At 46.7% G+C, this 21,210-nt stretch overlaps 1 protein-coding gene across 2 annotated transcripts in view; it reads right to left on the reverse strand.

Moving 5' to 3' along the window:
* Naa35 (N-alpha-acetyltransferase 35, NatC auxiliary subunit) overlaps positions 1-21,210 on the reverse strand; it is a 42,317-nt gene that overhangs the window by 1,406 nt on the left and 19,701 nt on the right. For both annotated transcript variants that reach the window (XM_051194160.1, XM_051194161.1), the window contains 10 exons: positions 19,185-19,363; positions 15,686-15,745; positions 12,473-12,579; positions 8,170-8,236; positions 7,284-7,382; positions 6,270-6,448; positions 3,246-3,382; positions 2,505-2,572; positions 1,452-1,592; positions 977-1,099 (listed from right to left, as the gene is read on the reverse strand). In XM_051194160.1, coding sequence (XP_051050117.1) covers positions 977-1,099; positions 1,452-1,592; positions 2,505-2,572; positions 3,246-3,382; positions 6,270-6,448; positions 7,284-7,382; positions 8,170-8,236; positions 12,473-12,579; positions 15,686-15,745; positions 19,185-19,363 — 1,160 coding nt within the window. The remainder of the gene's footprint in view (positions 1-976; positions 1,100-1,451; positions 1,593-2,504; positions 2,573-3,245; positions 3,383-6,269; positions 6,449-7,283; positions 7,383-8,169; positions 8,237-12,472; positions 12,580-15,685; positions 15,746-19,184; positions 19,364-21,210) is intronic.

Here is a 21,210-nt window from a genome sequence, read left to right on the forward strand (position 1 = left end):
GCCATCGAGTTCCCACTGCTGCTCATTAACACAGTCTGGAAACACAGCAGCCCCATTTAAAAGCTAATGGAGAAGGCAGGCACACCCCTTCAGAGCAGTGACCTCAGCCCGAGTCCGGCCATCAGGCCTGCCATGCTCTGAGCTAAGTCCAGGAAGTTCCTGGCCAGTGAGATACAGGTCTCAGAAATTTTATAATAACCAAAATTTGATATGTCCATCACACTGGCCCACACCACAGCAACCTTGCCACCATGGCAATCAACTAATTCAGCTGCTCAGGCCAAAACCTTTCAAGGCATCCCTGACTCTCAATGCAGAGGACTTTAAATGCAAAGGGAAGCAGTCACTGTTGACGCCCCACCCCCTCCCACCTTCGAAGCAGGAGCCAATCCCGAGCAGTGTGTATCAAGTCACATCCAACATCCCTCTGCTTACACTCCAAGGGTCCCTAGCTTTTCCCAGATCCAGCAGAGCCCCAGCCTGCTCAAACGCTCCACGAACAGGGCTGTTCTGCACCTGGGTCCTCTAACTGGAAGGGTCCCATCCCAGACAGCTGTGACTTGCTTCTCCTAGAATTTACTAAAATGTGTGATGTAAGACACTTTCAGCTAGAGATGCACCCCAGCAGTAGAAACATTTGTATAGAGTGCTCAACACCCTGGGTTTGACAGATGAAAATCAGGGTTCCCCCTGTCCCATGACAGCAGAGTTTCTCCAGAGTTCCTGCCACACTCCACACAATACACAATAGGACCCCTCCCCTGACCAATCACGGCTGTTTTCTGTTGGGAATCTAGTAGATGCTTGACAATGTTTTGAATAAATGAATGAAATTCCAATTAAATGAAACAGATCTTCTATTGTTCATTTTTACTACTACCATTCTTACTAGCTGGAGTATATACATTTTTTTTGAGATGGCAGGATGTGCTTTCTGTCAAGGGTGTCCCCTAGAAGCACGTGCACCCACTCTTACCTCGCGGTCTGGGTTGGGGATGTTTTCGAGGATCATTTTCGCTTGCTGGAAGTGCTTACTAGCTGCCACGTAGAGCTCTGGAGACTGAGGAGGAGGGCTGTATTTACTGAGGTCAGACATTTCCTACACAGAAGGGAGACTATTCATAACATACTCCATATAAACCTTTTAAAGCTTTACAGCGTTCTTAATTGACACTCCACGGACGCTCAGCACACCTCAGCCTGAACCCGACATGAACTTCTTAACCTGCACAGACCGTATCTCAATTATCCTGATGACTTAAACACAAACACGTCCAACAAGGCCAAATGCCTTCTACACCATGTACAGGCGGTTACTCTACCACTTGTCCCAGCCCTGCTCTGACCCCCCACGCTCACCCTGCTGACCCCTCCCCACACCCCACGCTCACCCTGCTGAGCCCCCCACCCCCACCCTGCTCTGAGCCCCCCCCCACACTCCCCACCCTCACCTTGAACTGCAGGTAATGCACAGGTGGTGGCGTCATCACGCTGTTGAACGGCGCGAACCTGTGCTCGTAGCGAACCTGCTCACTATCAAGTTCAAACTTGGGCTTGCGCACCTTGCCATCCATGTCAAACGCTACCATCGTCTAAAGGAGAAGGGGATGGAGACAACTCACGGAAAGTGAACGAGGGCAGCGACCTCTCACCCACTTAATAATGCGCCACGCTCTACACAGCTGCTTACCCATTGCAGTGGCCAGCCCTGAAATCACACACATGCACACAAGGAGACTGTATGGACTGGGAGATGATATTTAGGAATATACACATATGCGTCTAGTGTGTGTGAGACACAGAGGCCACACTCTGAGAGAAGGGGTACATGGAAGGGCTTGGAGGGGAAGAGGGTAAGTGGTACACTAACTCAGAAATAATAACCTCTGCAGTCCCACACCTCACGCTTCTGCCCTTGCTTTGGGACTTTAAGTAAAAGGTGTTGAAGGAACAAGTTACTTGTTATCACATGCCAGTGCCTTTTCCAGAGCCCCTCATGGTCTATGCAAACCTCAGGTGGGTCACCTCGCATCCTACCTGAATTGCCAGGACAATTAAAGGTTAATGTCCACAGCCTGGCAAAGTTGCCAGCCATTGCTTAGCAGCTGCTATGCCAGAGCCCACTCCCACACATTACAATCCCAGGGATGCTAGAAATGTCGACCACGAAGCACAAGTTACCTGCTTGTGGAATACAGCTAGAATGGAATGTGACCCTCAAACAGATGGAAAACACAACAGCTGATAGTAGAACTTGGGAGGATCAAGGCAAGGGTGATCTTAAACACTACGTAAGAATGACAGTTAAAGCTGGGCAGTGGGGGCGCACACCTTTAGTCCCAGCACTTGGAAGGCAGAGGCCGGCGGATCTCTGTGAGTTCAAGGCCAGCCTGGCCCACAGAGGGAGTTCAAGACAGCCAGGGCTACACAGAGAAACCTGGTCTCAAGAAGAAAGCAAAAGGAATTACAGTTAAACAGCAAGAAGTGTGAATCTCACTACTTACTTTGAACATCCCAGCACACATGTTCTGATAGGCCTGGTTCATTGTGATCTCTCGGCTCAACGGGCGAACTGTAATTAAAGAAAAAGTCTCCTCCTGAAGTCTGTAGAAGAAAGACTAATGAAACAAAAACCACCCACTTACTTACTTAAAACTTTACTTTGCTTCTCTAAATTTTATCTGATGGTCAAAATCTACAAACACTACAACTGAGCTGAGCTGAAAAGTGAACAACTGTGTTCTTCACGTAGCTAGCATACAGAAATTTTGAAAGAAATAAAAGTAGCCCCTTTGAAACACCTGCTTCCTGGGGCTCTTAACCCTGATTACCTGTCCACACCGACGAAAGAGCACATCGGGGTGGGGGGTGGGGTGAGGGGGGGGGACAGACGGACGCGGGGACACGACTCTCTAACCCACTCTGCCTGCACTTCCTGCTCTAACACCCTGCAGTGCACAGACCTGGGGGGAACTGAATGGCTCTCATCACTAACACGAGGACTCAGTCTACTTCTAGTCTGTGCACAACGGTGAGAGAAGCAGCAGGCAGCTACTTCAGCTCACAAGGAGCTCTTCACCCCGTCTGTCACAGGTAAGGTGTACTGAACTCCATTTCAAGTTCATAAGCAGTCCACAAAGCCAGGTGTGACGGCACACCACGCAGGAACCGGGTGCTGTTCGGGCCGGCCTGCCCAACAGCGAGACCCAGCCTGAGCGAGGAGCGAGGCCAGCGACCTACAGTACCCTTTTTCTTCTTCTTTGTCTTTTTGCTGCTACGGCCTTTCTGCTGCTCTTCCATTATCCTCTCCTCCGCCATCTGAGAGCCATCGGCACGGCTCAGGGTCGACATCAGCCATGCATACAGGAATTCAGAGAGGTACCTTAAAGGCCACAGATTATCAGTTACTGGGAGATAGCTAAACGAGACAGCTTGCCCAATACAAATATTAATAATGATGGAAAGGCTTATTACTTCATCTTGATGAGAGGGCTGAAGCCATGGCCTCAGAGACGAACACGCGCACATGTTCTAATGGGTCCTCAGCCCACGTGGGCAAGCTTTGTAATGCTTTAAAAGTCTGTACAACAGTCTTCCTGTTTTGTTTTGTTGGTGGTTTGATTAAGTGTAGATCTTACACGAAATGAGCACTGAAAGGTCATCTCTCCATTTCCACTTTTATAACTCTTCAAAAGATTTCTGGATAATTAGCTATATACATGCAAATTAAAATACCCTTAAGTGTTTTTTACTATCAGGACACACTTCACCCCAGTCTATGAACTAATCTTTGCAAAGCAAATGAATAATATAAAAACAAACCAAAAAAAAAAAAAAAAAAAAAAAAAAACTGACTCAGAAAGTGTCAAAAATTATTGGCATTATGTAAAATGAAGCATCTAGGTTTAGTTACTTGTATTTATTCAATAAATTATATGTAAAATAGGATATTTCACTAAAACGTTTTCAGGGTTAACCTAACAAGGCATCTACTATGGACAAGCAGTTCAAATCTAGGAGACGGCACACACTGTCTGCAGTATAACCAGCAGTACAGAAAACTAAGGACTACTCATATAATGAATAGAAAGCGAAGATCACCAAGATGTTTACGCTTGCTTATGAGATACGTACTTTAGGATGCCCACTCCCCACACTGCACAGAAGATGCCAGGCAGGCTACAATATAGAACAGAACCCGTTAATGTCATCACTGCGATGACGATGTGCAAGTATGTGTGGGTGGCAGATGGTGGCGTCCAGACAGCGTGCATGGAGATAAGGGGACAGCTCTGTGTGGTGTTCTACCTTTCACGGATTCCATGGACTGAACGGAGGTCACCGGGCTTGTGTGGGAACTGCTTCTACCTGTTGAGCCATCTTGTTATTCAAACACAACATTTTCAACCAACAGAAACTAATTAATAGCAGCATCTGGAATTCTACCAGTATTTGACTTTGACGCTATAGCATTATGGTTGCTAAAGGTGAGGGGCACACTCAACTCTCCAGAGAGCATATAAGGGAGCTGCTGGCATCTAAGTTAGAGAAAACATTTAGCATCCAGGGTCACTTTACGGAATAAAGTGACCCCCACAGAATACAGTGCAGTTAGAGGCTCTGCAAGGCCTTTGGCAAAGCTGACAGTGAGACAGCAGGTGACATTTAACTACCTTATCCGGACGGCAAAACAAGATTATTCTGCAAAAATTGAGTTTAATCTGTAATCCCAAAGCCAAGGAACTGTGTAGAACCTAATAAGCAACCCGCTGGCATTTCTGTACATAGAATTAGATTACAGCAAGAGTCACGTGGGGTTGGCTAAAGTCAGTTCTCAAATGCAGCTCGCACGGCCCAGAATGGCCTAACAGAGCCTCAGCTGCTCCTAACACAGCCATACCAAATGTGGGGAAGCAAGGTCTTTCCCTTCCCAGGGCAGTGATTAAGATAGAGGAATTTAACCATGAGTTTAAAAAGTAAATACACTGAAGTATAACACAGCAAACTTAAGCATTTGATAAACAGGAAGGAAACTTTAAAATTGCCTCCAACCCTTAACAGATGAAAATATGATGGAGGATGTCCTTCTGTATATATGTTTCCCTTATTGCTTGAGGAATAAAACACTGTTTGGCCAATAACGGCAGGAAGACAGGGCTAGGAGATGAGGAGAAATCTTCGAAAGGTAGGCAGAGAAGACAGAGAGGAGACACCATGTAGAGACTGGGCAGATAAGACATACCAGGCATTCTCTGATAAGATCAGGCCATGTAGAAATACATAGGCTAGAAGTTATGGGTTAGTGAGAGAGAGCTAGTCAGTAAGAAGCCCTAGCCATCGGCCAACAGTTTTATACTTAATTTAAGTCTTTGTGTGCTTATTTGGGGCTGAAGTGGTGGTGGGACCTGGCGGGACAAAGAAATTCTAACTACAAAGATAATTCAGAATCATCAGGTGCAGACTTCAGCTTTCTACAGCTTTTCCAAGGCTAAGATGGCCTTAAAAACGCCCCAGGCATCTTTATCTGTCCTCTAGTAAAGGTGTGTAGCCATGACATTCCACAGGAAAAAAAAGGCTACTTCTACTGAGCACTGCAACAGTATTGGTGCATAAGCAACAGCAAACTGTTCTCATGTCTCTACACAGCTGCAAATAGAAGATATCAAATTGGGGGGGGGGGGGTGATGGCAGCAGCACACACCTTTAATCCCAGCACTTGGGAGGCAGAGGCAAGTGGAACTCCCCAAGTTCAAGATCAGTTTGGTCTACAAGAGCTAATTCCAGGACAGGCTCCAAAGCTACACAGAGAGATCCTGTCTCGAAACCCCTTTCCCAGAAGATGTCAAATTAACCCATTTTCTCTTATTAGCACTTTTCACAGAAATCTTGACCTAGCTATAATTCTCCCAATAGTTTACCAACCATGCCACAAGTACAGTAAAAATGCACTGAAGGAAAGTAAATGTCCCAGGGGCCAGTGAGATGGCAGAAAGACAGACAGACAGAGCCCTTGTTACAAACGGAAAATGCAGTCCCAACACCTGTAAGCCCGTCACTCTAGCAGTGAGACGGTGGACAGACAGGAGAATGACCTGGAGTTGCATGCAGGGCAGCTAGCACGGAGACCCTGCACGCAGCAAGGGGAACAGAAGGCACCGGCCCCTGGACGCCGTGTGCCGCCACACAGCTGGCGCCCCCTGCACGCTCTGCAGATGTGCGCTCACCGCTGGCCTCCCACCACCCGCAGCTGCAGCTGCAGCAGTCCTCACCAGTAGATGTAGTAGTACTCGTGCATGCTGTACAGCTCCAGTTCAAAACCACTGAGCAGATACTGGATCATAATGCGAAGGTTGTGGTAGAGGACCCAGGTTCCCAAGCAGGCCAGGTGTTGTCTCTGGGGCTCCTGCTTCAACAGCATGGTGTGAAGCGCGGCATCAACCTTCTCTGCCTGTCGAGTTAATTTGTTACATCATGGTCAATTATTTACACAGCAAGACAACTTGAATGTAAATCTCACAACCCTAAAGAATCCCCCTTCAAAGGCACTTCTGGCTAAGTGTGCAAAGATCTTGTCCTCCAGTAAGTAATTAACATTTATACAAATTACTTCTCAAAATAAACATTAATTTTCACACAAGTTATTCTGTCCAGAGAACGTGGTGGTACAGGCTTGTAAATCTGCAGCACCATCAGTCTACTCCTGACACGGAGGCAGGGAGATCATGAGAGCCCAGTGGCGAAGAGTAAGCCTCCCGAGACAGGGAGGCCCTGTCTCACAACAAACAAGCCTCAACGTGTGACTTCAGGTCTGTGGTAATAGTAACGGAACTCCTGGGGCCCACAGATCAGCCTTAAACTGCTTCACCGTGGGGTGAACTTGCCATGAAACCATGGAGGCAGAGGCAGGCAGATCTCTGTTGGGTCGAGGCCAGCCTGTCTATAGAGCGAGTTCCAGGACGGGTTCCAACGCTACAGAGAAACCCTGTCTGTATTTTCCCACTTCTTCATGTACACTTTTCCTCTGGAGTACAAATCTGCTACATTTCGTGTGAAAAATAGGAATATCAGAGTGAAAAATTAACCCTCAAATCATTAAGAATTGCTTTTCAAAAGTTAAAGTTTGAGAAAAATAGCCCCATGTGACTCAGGATGGCCTTGAACTCATGATTTTCTGTCTCATACGTCCCAGTCCAGTGACTGCAAGTATGTATTCTTTTACAGATGTGTGCTAATCTTGTGATCTAGGACTGGCTGGATATCAGAAAAAGACGCCTGGCTCTTACCTCATCCTGCAAGGTAGCAAACTCCTCAAGAATGTGACCCAGTTTGTCTCTCTGCCGAGCCCTGTTATGGCCATGGATCTGAACAAGACTACAAAATGGCTGTAACACACAGACAACCTGTTAACTATCAGCGTGGAACCTCTTTACCCCAAAGGAACAACATGCCAGGTTCTTAAAACTTGTTTAAATACATAAGCACATGCAGAGACATGTACAATCAAGCACACTCCACACTTCTTACATGGGAGTCCACTTTTAAAGAATTCAGTATCAGAATTTATACATAGAAAAAGGTGGTTGTTAGTGAACTATGATTTCCTATGGCAAAAAAACAAGCAAACAAAATATCCTTCCATATTTGGACATCTTCCTGCAGTTTCTTTTCTGCTTATTTTAAACCTAAAGCTAAGATTACAATGCTAACATTTCTGTGGTGCTTGAGTGCCGGCTCCAACCCTATGGCTCTCCTGTTCCTAAGGACTGGAAACAGCTTCCTGTAACACCTGGGACACTTCACTGTCAGACAACAGACATATTGTGAGCAGTCTGCATGCATACAGTTTAAACAGAAACCCTGCCCTTTAGAAGAGTATTTTTTTAAGGTCAAACAACAAACAAGTGCAGTTTGTGTGTCCATTCACAAAACAGCCGGGGTCGGGCCCGGGGTGGCCCATTTCAGGGCATCCCATGCTGACTTTGTATCTGAACCTGCCACGAGCACAGGCCACGAAGCCGCCCACTCAAGTAATGAGAGGGGACAGACATGGTAATGTATTCACTAGATATGAGTAAGAGATCAGTGGAGAAAAGTATAAATGCATATGAAAGAATCATGCACCACAATTTTCCAAGTTTCAATGAGAACAACCCACGTCCTAGTTCTTACCCGAACACAGTGAGTAACAAAGGAGTCGATACAGTCCTTAGCCTGGTGATTGTTATAGAGGCAACACCTGCAAGACAACGGTCACATCACTAACGTCAAACTATGTAGCTTAGACAGGGGAAGCAGTGATGACTATAGATGCTCTAACGAAAACACAAATACATCCCTAAGCTGAGGAACAGTAGCATTGTGTTAAATACTTCATATTACTGTGCTTCCCACATTTGTGTGTGTGTGTGATCAACTAGTGAGAACACGGAAGTCCCAAGACCTACCCTCCCCTAGCCTCTCATCTGCTAGTCTTCAATAATCTCCTCTCAGAATCTAGAGAGCATTCATTTGTAAGGTGCAATCTCATCTGCAACTAGGGACGGTCTGTAAGACACTAGTTTATGTCCCTTGACCCTTGTCTACTCTCGTGTGAAGCCCTGTCCTTGCTCCACATCTAAGTGTCCCTTCCTGGCAGTCTTTAGGGACGAGAAGGGCTAGAGGCCAGGCGGACAGCAGGACTCTAAAGACAAACCAAGCAGAGAGCAGAGCTGTGCATCCAAGGCAATGACGGAAAAGCAGATGAGACTTTCTCTGGGCCCCGATGGGCAGAGAAGCAGAACCGTGACTACACACCAGAGAGAGACGGGGGCCAGGAGGGAGCAAAGGAGAAGAGCAGAGCGCCAGGGATAAGGCACGGGATCATTCGCTACAAGACCCTGTGTCTAGAATTGCCAAATAAAATCAGTAGCCTGTCTGGTTCTATGAACGACCATGAAGCTTAAATCGAAGCAGCTGATCCTTAAAGGGTCACAAATACCCTTTAAGAACGTCAGGAACACTGCCGACAGCAGAGTAGAACTGGCGAGGACATGAATGTCACAATTACCCACAGGTGATCTGACGACGCGGAACAACGCCGTGTGTGTGCTGCTGGTTGAGTCAGAGAGACCCTGAGGGGAAATGGCCGCCCACCAGGCTGGCCTGATGGTCTTTCCTTTGATCCCGCCCCGCTTCCTCTCAAATGATGCAATGTCACCTGGCAGTTCCAAGTGGAAATAAGCTTTACTCTCCAAGTTATTTCTGCTCATAGAGTTTATCATCGGCACGGAATGGGAGCGAGACAACTCAAACAAGCAATGATATGGAAAATCGTCTGATCTGAACAATTCATGGTGAGTTCAAGACAGGACTGGGTAAAAACCACATCGACTATTCTGGTAAAACGGAAACCTTAAAACAAAGTCCAGTGAGCCAGAGGGAAGCTTCCAATCACTTACAAGGGAAGAGAGAATTATACCAAGCAATGGGCAGGACAGAGCCCTGAGCCCTGTGTACGTGAGCAGCTCTGTGTATGCACTGAGACTCCACGTTAACACATACAACAATCCTGTGTATGTGAGGAGCTCTGTGTACGCACTGAGACTCCACGCTAACACAACAACAATCCGAAACCGACACTCCTGAGGTCTGCCTCCAGCCTCATCAGGCTGTCACTCGGGGCAATGTCCTAACTCACACCAGTGGAGCGCCAACTGTGGCTACCCCACTACGAAATCTGCCCCTCACCGAGCTGATTCTCACTCTGTACAGTGATTCTATCCTGTGAGACCAATCCTTCCAGATGGCTCGGGGATACACCCGATCAGAACCCGGAGTACAAGTGGAAAACAAACCCTGCCCGGGGCTCTTGACCTCTGTCTGCATGCTCGCTGTAGACAGACAAACGTCTACACAACAGACAAACAGCACCATAGTTGAAAAGGCAGCACGTTTCTAAGAAGTTAAAAAAGACAAGCTTGTTGAAAAACTAGTCTGCCTCCATTTTAAGCTTAAAAACCATCTTATAATAAAAACAAACTAGGTTCATTTCTGTTTATGATTAAACCTCTGTTTTCTCAAGGCCTGTCTACGCCCTACCAATAACCTTTACTACATACAAATGGTTCTGCACTGCCTGTTCCAGAAATGTCAATCATGTCTTTGTTTTAGGGGGTCATTACGATTAACTTGTTATGTTTATGTTCTGCTCCAGTAATCCTGCCTTTTGCCCGACAAATCCCCCATTTGAAAACCCCATCCTCCTGAGGGCTGCTCTCCAAAATCCCAACTCAGGGTAAGACAGCTGGCTGATTCAGAGTACCCACATAAAAAAGAAAGGTATGGCTACCCATATTCCAAGCATCGGGGTGGAAGTCTGGAGGAATAAAGGAGGCTCTCGGGGCTTGATGTCTACTATCCTAGACAAAAGACTGGAGAGCTCCAGGTTCTGCGAAAGACTGTCCAGAGCAGCGGAGGACGACGCAAGATTTCTCCTCTATTCTCTACACATGCAGGGTTACACACCTGCAGACATACATGCACCATACGCACATACACCACACACACACACACATTCATGTGCACACCTCCACCCCCTACAAGATTTTTCTCTTAGTAGTCCTATTCCTCAAAACACATTCCTATTATGAGGTATTTGGCAGCTACTAAAAAGGTAGATAAATAAGTAAATTTGATACAGTCATGAAAATACTTTTGGGGGGGTCTTTTGAGATAGACTCAATATGGTAGCTCAGGCTGACCTCAGACTTAAGTGGCACAAGCTGGCTTTATACTTAGTAACTCCTACCTCAGTCTTCACTACACTGAGATCAACAGCAAGAATTTAAAATGAGATCCTTATCCTTCTTTTAATTTCAAGAGTCTTAAAAAGCAACAGAGAGATCTGTGCCTGTTCAACTAGTGTGTCACGGCTGTGTGAGCTGTCTATGCCACGCCCTTCATGCCTTCATGATGTGAGGCACCCGCATTCTCCCTTTTAAACGAGATGCCCAGTCACTCCATTTCCCTTCTAAAACCTGTGTAGCTGCCCACTTAAACAGACTTCACAAGAGCATCAAGACACGCATGTCATGCTACACCATCTGCACTCCCCTTGATTTCTTCAGTCAAGAAATATTTACTGGGTGTTCACTGCATGAGCCAACACCAGTCAAAACGTCTGTCTATTGTGAGACAACAGCCCAAAGCATTTGTCCGTGTTTGTGGAGTTTATGTTCATATGGGGCAATGGAGAGAGCAGCATAACCCGAAGCAGGGACTGTATAAAAGACAGGGGATGAGGTGAGCTGTAATGGAACAAGATGCCCAGAGCACTGTGTCCCCACCCTTCACCCTTATAAAGACCCCCAGTGCAAACCTACAGATCCCCCAGTGCAAACCTATACACAGACCCCCCCAAAGCAAGCCTATAGACCCCCCAGTGCAAACCTACCCACAGACCCCAAGTGCAAACCTACACAGACCCCCAGTGCAAACCTACAGATCCCCCAGTGCAAACCTACAGATCCCCCCAAAGCAAACCTACAGACCCCAAGTGCAAACCTACACAGACCCCCCCAGTGCAAACCTACACAGACCCCCCCCAGTGCAAACCTACACAGACCCCAAGTGCAAACCTACACAGACCCCCCCAAGTGCAAACCTACACAGACCCCAAGTGCAAACCCACACAGACCCCAAGTGCAAACCCACACAGACCCCAAGTGCAAACCCACACAGACCCCAAGTGCAAACCCACACAGACCCCCAGTGCAAACCCACACACCCAGCAGACAGCGAGAGCCAGTATGGCTGAGGCAGAGGCCCAGCGAGAGCAGTGAGATGAGGCAGCAGGAGCAGGGACAGGAAAGGGTCTAGACCAGAGCACACTGGGCTGTCTAGGCTGAATTCCAAAGACCACTGCCCATGCAGTGAACATGAGGCAGAATGACAGCTGTCATTGACAGTGTGATGTGACATGCACGGGGCCACGTTCTCAGGTTCCTTTATCCCCAAGGGGGAAATACTGAGGTTGTAACCCACGCTGTCTGCAGAGCTTCCTACAGGCCTAAACAAACTCACTTGACTTCCTTCCTCTTCACGTCCTTCTTGCCTACAACACTGCTGGCTTTCCCTGGCAGCACCTCTAAATACACTTACATGAAAACCGATCTCAAGGTCTGTTCCAGCAAACACAGAAAGCTACCAGTCTGACGTGGCTGTGGCTTGACTTAACAAATCTTGGTGAGAATGCTGATGTACTGACATTTCATCTTCTCATGCTTTAAAAATGCCGGCTGGGCTCTCTGTATGGAGCCCTGCTCCCCTCAAAACACCAGCTCAAATAGCCGTGTGCCTCATCCCAGCCTCTACCCGACCGACAGCAGTGTGAACAAAGCTGACCCATTGATATGGAGACTGGCCACATCTGTAAGGAGTGCAGAGGAGCTGGGCGTGCACAAGCACACACTACGACACGTCTGGCGACACTTACTTGGGGGAGAGTACCGGAGGACTGACAAAGGACCGAAGCGCGTCCTTCACCATGTCCTGCATGAGGTGAGTTCCAAAGACCTTCTTGTTATCCACGAGGAAAGTGGTCTGAAAACAAGTGTTAGACATATTAGGGTGTCACTTTGCTGCCATATGCAGTTGTCACCACTGAGACTCTCACACACACTACCTGTAACTACTACAGACTACAAAGGGACTAAAACTCAAAAACAGGTAGATACTTTATAGATCAATTTGTAAATCCTTTCTAAAGTATTTTATGTGTCTGGATATATGTCTGTGCACCACACCACACACACGCATGCCTGTGGAGGTCAGAGGCAGTGGCGGGTCTTCTGGGATGAGCTAGAGATGGTTGAGAGCTGACATGTGGGTGCTACAGTCCAACTCAGGTCTGGGAGAGCAGCCGGTGCTCTCTCTCCAGCCCCCTATTAATCCTTACTCTAGTGTATTTTGATAGAGATTAAATAAGATAAAAAAGCATAATTCCCCAAGTCAAGAACAATAATGTAGACTGAATCACAACAGACCTTTGCTAAAAACATAATGTTAAGCAATTACTTGGTGACACTGACCAATCAATAAAAGTTTATATATTGGAAGTCTATACAATAGAGGACTGATTTAAAAGAAAATTTCCATTGGTTGCACCAATTCATCTGTCAATCATTTTGCCAACACCAGTGTTGGATAGTGTGTGACCTTCCACCTCATTCTTTTGTTCCTTCAAGGTTGGTTTTACGTTTAGTTCCTTCCCCTTCACATACATTTGAGATTCCAGACATCTAACCAAGCACATGCTGTCCTTTCGAATGACACTGCTGTCAATCTGCAGACTAATCCGGGGAAAAGTAGCATCTTAAAAGCGTCAATTCTCTCAGGTAATAGAAAGGGTCTGTATCTCTACTTATTTAGAATGTTTCTGATTTTTCCACCACGATTTTGCATTTTCAGCAGGCAGATCGTAAAGATTCTTATGTACATACCTAGGTTTTTCATTTTTATGTTGTTACACATAGTACTTCTAACCCACTTAAAAAACTCTTTCAGTTGGGGGAAAGGAGAGTAAGCACACATGAACCATGGCCCAAGTACCGCAGTCAGAGACCTTGGTGTTCTGGGGATGGAGCTCAGGGGGCCAGGCATGCGTGACAAATGCCTTCACCTCCCGAGTCGTCATCTCACTGGCTCAACAGCACTGTTCCGAACGTGCTGTCTTGCTGTGTGCTGCAGGTATATAGAGATAAAACCCATTCTAGTAAGTTCTTTGTAGGCCCCTGGCATTCTATGTAGAAAATCTGCTGTCTGTATGTAAAATGATTTTCAGCCACATTCACTGGCCTTACTGCCTTGGCTGACATTTGAGTAACGGGAAAGGAAGGGTGACGGAGTGCTGAGTAGACAGCCTCACTGTCTTCCCAGGCTCAAGAGGAATTCATTTTCACCACGTAAAGTGTGGCAGTAGCTGCAGGATTGTTTGTACAGACCCCTTATTAAGAACACTGTCTTCTACTCCTGTTTTTGGTTTTTGAAAACCATGAACTGTTGGTAACCCTGTCACATTTCCCTTAATTTACTGAGATTTCCAACTGGACAGTAAAGTATATGAACTTTCAAATGCTGAACTGCGCACACTTGCACTGCCAGGACTAACCCCACTGGTCCTGGCAGTGCGTTAGTACCTGTATATACTACTGCCTTCAATGTGCTGCTAATGCTTCCTGTTCTAAGGGACACTGTTCTACAGTTTCTCAAGTTTATAATGTTAGCTTCACTTTGTGGTTGACTTAATATTGGTCTAAGATCATAACTCTTCTTGTCTATGGAAGGGACTGTGTACAACTGGCTTAGAATTTTCACTGTTGGAGCATTTTTAACTATGAGTTCAATTTATTTAATAGATTCAGGGTATTTCAAATTATGCCTTCTTAAGTCTTGGGAGTCTTCCGTTAAGGAATTTTAGACACAGGATTATGTACGCTGCCCTTGTTTCTCCTGGTGTTTCTAACCAGCCTTCAGTTGCAATGGTTTCCCTACGGTTTTGGTTCATATTTTACTGATTTTTGCTGCCCTTTGTGGTTCGCCTTTTCCTTGTTTAATCTGCCCTTTCTGTTCCCGTTTCTGAATCTGAAAGTTTCAATGAGAATATGTTTTTCTTCATTTGAGTATGCGTATATATGTGGGAGGTATGTACCTGCAGGTGGAGGTCAGAGGTCAGCCACAGGCGTTAGCTGGCCAGGTGGGCCCAGCCCTTGCACATGGCTTCAAGTGCCCGTCCTCACCTGTGCGCACCAGCGCTTTGCTACCTGAGCCATGTCCCAGTCCACTCCTCTTTGAAGTCTTCTTGTGTAATTTTAGTTTCTACTTCCATGTGTTTGCACACGTATGTGTTGCCTGAGTGCGAGTACACGTGCACACACATGTGCACAAGCGTGGTGAGAGGAATTGTCCTGGCCGGCTTGCACTTCCACCTCACTCACTGAGGCGGGGCCTCTAACCACGCCCAGAACTCGGGATGTGACATCACTCACTGAGGCGGGGCCTCTAACCACGCCCAGAACTCGGGATGTGACCTCACTGAGGCGGGGCCCCTAACCACGCCCAGAACTCGGGATGTGACATCACTCACTGAGGCGGGGCCTCTAACCATGCCCAGAACTCGGGATGTGGCTAGTGTTACTGCACAGCTTGCTGGGGCAGCCTGTCCCCACTTTCCAAGGCTGCAGGCACAGGCAGGCCACCACAGGGCCCACTAATCCTGTGGGGTCGGGGCACAAGCTCTGGCCTTCAGGCTTGTGCAGCAAGTGCTCTAACCACAGACCGGCATTTAATTAACTCAGTGTTTCCAATTTCCCTTGAAACAGGTGTGACCTGTGAGTTACTTACGCGTATTTAGTCTCTCACGGTTTAGAGTTACTTCCCCCTGGCTGCCTTCTTCTTGAGCACTACTCTGACTCTACACTTGATGGGAAAGCACGTTACTCTGTGTGCGCTCACTCCTTACAGAACCCTGGGGTTTGTTCTGTGGCCCAGCTTATCACCTAAGCCAGCGTTTCCGTGAGCAGAGGGAGGGCCACGGCAGCGGGGCACCCATACAGCAAGTGCAGGCTGAGGCAAACACACACAACGCAGGGTCACCACCTTAACAGCACCTACCTTTTGTTCATCAAATCAACAAAAGAGTGGAACTTACCTGCAACAGAGACCTTGAAAGAACACATGGAGACTGTTCACTAAATTCGCAGAAAAAGTCCTAGTAGAGAAAAAGCAGTATGGCTAGGAGAACAAACAACAGAAGCCAGGGGTATCTGCATATAAAGTGTAATTTTATATCAAAAAAAGTTTAATTATACCAAAGGGCTGACTTCAGAGTCCACAAAAACTTTTTCAAGATCTGACCAAAACAGAATTGTGTGCACACCCACATAGCATTATCAACTAGATGATGGTGATTTAAACAGCTTACAACCTCAACCGCTTATAATGCCAATTCCAGGGGGCTCTGACACCGCTAGCCTTCAAGGACTCAAGCATTCATGTGCGCACATTCACATACAGACAAACACATACACAATGAAGATAAACTTTAAAAAAAAAAAAAGGCAGAAGTATTGTAAGCAGGTAACTGGTATTGCTTAGAGTGAAGACCAAGGAATACGGGAAAAGAAAAAAAAAAATACACAAAAACATAAACATCTAAAAATTCAGTGGGTAAAATCTGAACCTTCCAATTTCTGTATGCGTGAATTTTAGTATTTGAATGGTGGAAGGCAGGTATGCAGGCTTTGGGATGCCTCCAATATTGCTGCAGGTTGGCAGTGAGGACAAAGGAAGAGATGTGTGTTCCCGGGTGATGTGCCATGGAAAGCAGGTACCCTCCAAAGCAGAGTCTGAATCCTCCCAAGTACAGAACCTGTCCACTGAGACGGCATCGGAAAAGCCTGTCACCTCCAAAGCATCAGAGTACAGTTCCGATTGCTTATGAACTGTGTCTCAATGCATGAGGAAAAGGGAAGGGGGAGGGAGGAGGCAGGGAGGGAGGTCCTCACCTACCTCTGCCTACTTAAGAGCTTTCTTCTTCTCCTTTAACTGTCCTTCCCTCTGGTTGTTACTCCTAACAGCTGTTGCTCTACACATGCATTGAGCTGACTCCCTCCAGAGGAAACAAACAAGCCTGTGCTCGTCAGTCACACGTGCTGCCTTTACCAGCATCCTAGCTCCTTTACTGGCTTCTCTTCTTCATCCTAAGCCTTGTGGATACTCTGCTTCTTCAGCTACTTGTACCCCATGTGTCTTAGGTTTCTATTTCTGTGATGAAACACCAGGACCAAAAGCAACCTGGATGGGAAAGGGTGTATTTGGCTTGATAGGCTTTCGCATCACTGTTCATCACTGATGGGAGTCAGAACAGGAGCTCAGGCAGGGCAGGACCCTGGAGGCGGGAGCTGAAGGAGGCCATGGAGTACTGCTCACTGGCTTGCGATGACACAACAAGCAATGGGCTGCCCACCCCTCCCCCATCACTAATTATAATGTCCTACAGCCTTTCCTCAACCTAGGCTTCTTTTCAGATGACTTTAGCTTGTGTCAACTCGACATAAGCCAACACAGCATGTGGGTAATCTGTATGTTCTACTGGTCTACCTTGCATGTTTGTTAGAGTACACTGGACCTGTCCTTAAAACGTTATATAACTGACATTCACTAAATAAACACACTGTTTTGTTGTGGAATGTTCTTTTACGTGTGTGAAGATACGTCACTGTGATGGGTTTAATAAAAAGCTAAATGGTCAGTGGCTAGCCAGGGTTTTCTGGGGCAGAGAGGATGCTGGAAAGAGAAAAGTCTCATGGGAGACCCCATGAGATGAGGAGCCAGTAGGACGATGAGGCAATAGAGCCAGGAGGCAGAGAGTTAGGTAACGCGCTGCTGTAAGAGCTAGTTACAAACAAGCCTGCGCTATCTATCGGCCAACCAACACAGGAAATAACAAGTCAGTGCTTACTTGAAAGCTGGCAAGCAGGACAGAAAAATCAGCCTACACTGTTTACTGGCTAAGTAGCATTTATCCTACCCATCTCATAGAATGGATAGTCATGTTTCTCAAGTCATAAATAATGCAATAAATATATTCTTGTATGTGTGTGTGCATGTCCATGTAGGTGTATGCATGTATGCAAACAGCCATGAATGCATGTGAAAGCCAGAGGTCAATATTGGGTTTCCTCACTGATGACCCCCTGCCTTACTTTTTAAAATCAGGGCCTCTCACTGGTCCTGGAGCTATACCTTTCAATCTGGCTTATTTTCCTTTTACATAAGCACGCCGCACCACCTGGCACTCACCCGAACCCTGACAACGACAGAGCAGACTGTCAGTGCTTTCCCTATGCACCCTGGGGAGTTGTCCTCTACTGACAAGGCAAGCCAGCGAAACTACAAACTACGGGTGGAGGAAAACGAAGGAGCCACTCTGCTGTGCTAACAAGTCTCTAGGGAGGAGAATCACACCTGGTTGGTACCAGAACAGACAGTGCAATGATGGAAGTTAAATTAATGGTAACCATTTTAATGTGTGTGGAAGGTCAGTAAGTAACTATAGGGAGCCCTGAAAAACGCGGCAATTGTGAGTATTGGGCCTAAGTGTTTAGAGGAAAAGGTCTGATTTGTGCAGAGGTGTGCGGGAGCCATCTGCTGTGTAGCACTCTCAAAGCCACCTTTCCTTCACTTAGCACCGCCTGCTCTATTCTGCCTTGAGCCAGGGTCTGCTTCACAGCGCAGGCTAGCCCGCAGCCCAAGCGTCTGCTTCCGTCTCCCTGGTGCTGGGTTACAGCCATGCGCCACGGAGTGTTTAGCTTTGTTCTTCCTATACATGACAAAGTGTGAGGGCTTCGCACTTTACAGAGGCTTTCACTCAGCAGAGAAAATACATGCTGTACAGGGTCACATACAAAGGTTTCGTCCTTGTACTGTCTGTCTATTATAAAGGCAAAGCAATGAAAACGACCTAAATGTAATCTGATATGAACGAACTAAAAAATAATTATGTAAGATTTTACAGTGAGACGTGTCTTAGGAAATAAAGTAGAAATATGCAGATTAACTGATATAAAAAGAAAGCATCTGTAACATGAAAGTTTTAAACAGAACAAACAACAAACAGGTCACCAAGCACTGTGACCTCATGTTCACATGTAAGAACACAGAAAACTGCCAGGCCTGGCAACACAAGCCCAAAGTCGGTGCTTTCAGGAGGCTGGGGCAGGAAGTCAATCAATGTCAGCCTGAGCAAGAGCCTATCTCAAAGAAAAGAATTTAAGAAGGGCTGGAGAGACAGCTCAGTGGTGGAGGACTAGCCTAGCATGTATGAGGCCCTAGAGTTAAATCTCCAGAAAGATATTTACAAAGAAAAACTCTTTTATACACATACACATTCTCTCTCTCTCTCTCTCTGTCTCTCTCTCTCTCTCACACACACACACACACACACACACACACAATATTTTAAAGGCAGAATCCAGTTACCAAATCCTATTCCTAAAATTTGGGTGATTTACCTAATACCTTGGGTTTGGTTCCTTAATTTCTAAAAATGTAGCAAGTCCTCATGAAATTAACTATGTGTTATGTGTACACACACAACAACTATCCTGTTACTGCACCAAAGCTCCAGAATATAACTTTATACTTACCAGAATACAATGCAAATTTGGTAAGTTCACGACTTCACAGACTGTTTTTATTCTGTCTATTAATCTTGAGAAATAGTTGACCATTTCTTCTCTCTTAATTATTTTTGCATAGCGAGGGAATGTAGGTGGAAGTAGCCTCTGGTTAACAAGGGGCTCAAAACCCATCATAATTGGATGGTCTAAAGAAGAAACAGGAAAGTAAATTTTCCAATGTTTTTGTCTGGATTTTTAAATGAAAACTATTAAATGCCCAAATTTTAAAGGCATTTCCAAATTCTAATCATAAAAAAATCTAATAAATTTTATAACTGACAGCCAATTTCATACCCACACATAAGTTCGGATGAGATTTAGTGACTTCACATTGCACTTCCCAGCCACGTGGAAGTGCCAGAGGTTAGAGCCAAAGCAGAGGAGCAATGAAAGCCAGGAGCTGACTCACACCTCCACCCTGACAGGCAGGAGGCCTGACTTCTAGAGCTGTCTGGAGGGACACGAATGGCTAGCTAACCTTCTGCAGTACAACACGGCATGGCCGGCATCTCTGAGCCTCCTGCAAGAGTCAAGACAAACACAGCTGCCGATTTCCTGCACTGGACAAAGAGCCCAAGGGAAAGTTGCCGGCTCTGGGGACCACAGAAGTCAAAAGCCCAAGGATACAAGACGGGAGCAACCATCGCGTGGGCCTCTGCACACTCACGCACCTTCACAGTGTGCGCTCTGTTCTGCTCTGCAATGAGCCCCCATTCTCTACACTACACCATGCAACTCAGCTGAATTCTCTTAATGGAGATGATCACAGGAGCAGACCAGAGGAACCCAGGGTGGAACCCGGTTAGAACCCCGGTGACGCTATCACTGCGCACACTAGTGTACACTACAGCTTTCTCAGCTGTGAAGGAGCACTTACACAATCTACATCCAAAGCTGTGCTCATCCAGACAAGCTATACCGTAAGAACACGGTCTCACATGTCAGCGGGACACCGAGGAATGAGAAAAAAGACTGGCTGACTGCAACACCCGGGCAGTACCTGCTGCCCGGATCTCTCATCTTTGCAGGCACTCCCAAGCCCAGGCTTTCTTCTGCACAGTCTCTTGGCAGCGACTTCTAGGAATTACTCTACAATACCAACACATCTGTAGACTCAGATGAAAACCCTTAACCCAGAGCTTTCTCCTAACCAGTTCTTGGCACCCCACATCATCTATCTCAAAAGGCAATTGCAAGCATGACCTTATCTCACTTTATGTGGAGAAAAAATAACAAAGCTTTGCTCCCATTTACCATTCAAAAGCGCAGTTTAAAATAATTTTGCTGGATGGTGGTGGCACACGCCTTTAATGCCAGCACTCGTGAGGCAGAGGCAGGTAGATCTCTTCAGTTTGAGGCTAGCCTGGTCTATAAAGTGAGTTCCAGGACAGCCAGGACTACACAAAGAAATCAAAACCAAACAATACAATAACAAATTGAAGCTGAGAACTGGGGGTACAGCTCAGTCATGCAGGAGGCTCTGAGTCCAACCCTGAAAACACACCAGCACACCAAGCTGGACTTGGGACTTGGTGACGCGCACCTGTGACCCCAGCACTTACAAAGCTGAGGCAGGAGAAACAGAGAGATGTTCTCTAGCTCTTACTACACAGTCTCAGGCCTCATACAAGCAGGCCACTCAATGAGTAACCACAGACACTTCCTGCTCCCTGTCAGTCATCCGTCCTGCTGCAGTGATAAAGTGAAGCAACTGAGGTGAGGGGCTCGTCGGCCACGGCCACAGCCATGGCCAGAGTCACAGCCACAGTCAGTCACAGCCACAGCCACAGCCTTAGCCAGAGTCACAGCCACAGTCAGTCACAGCCACAGTCAGTCACAGCCACAGTCAGTCACAGCCACAGTCAGTCACAGCCACAGTCAGTCACAGCCACAGTCAGTCACAGCCACAGTCAGTCACAGCCACAGCCAGAGTCACAGCCACAGTCAGTCACAGCCACAGCCACAGCCACAGCCAGAGTCACAGCCACAGTCA

The sequence above is a fragment of the Phodopus roborovskii genome, unplaced genomic scaffold (genome assembly GCF_943737965.1).
Source record: "Phodopus roborovskii unplaced genomic scaffold, PHOROB, whole genome shotgun sequence".
In the NCBI taxonomy this organism is placed as follows: Eukaryota; Metazoa; Chordata; class Mammalia; order Rodentia; family Cricetidae; genus Phodopus; species Phodopus roborovskii.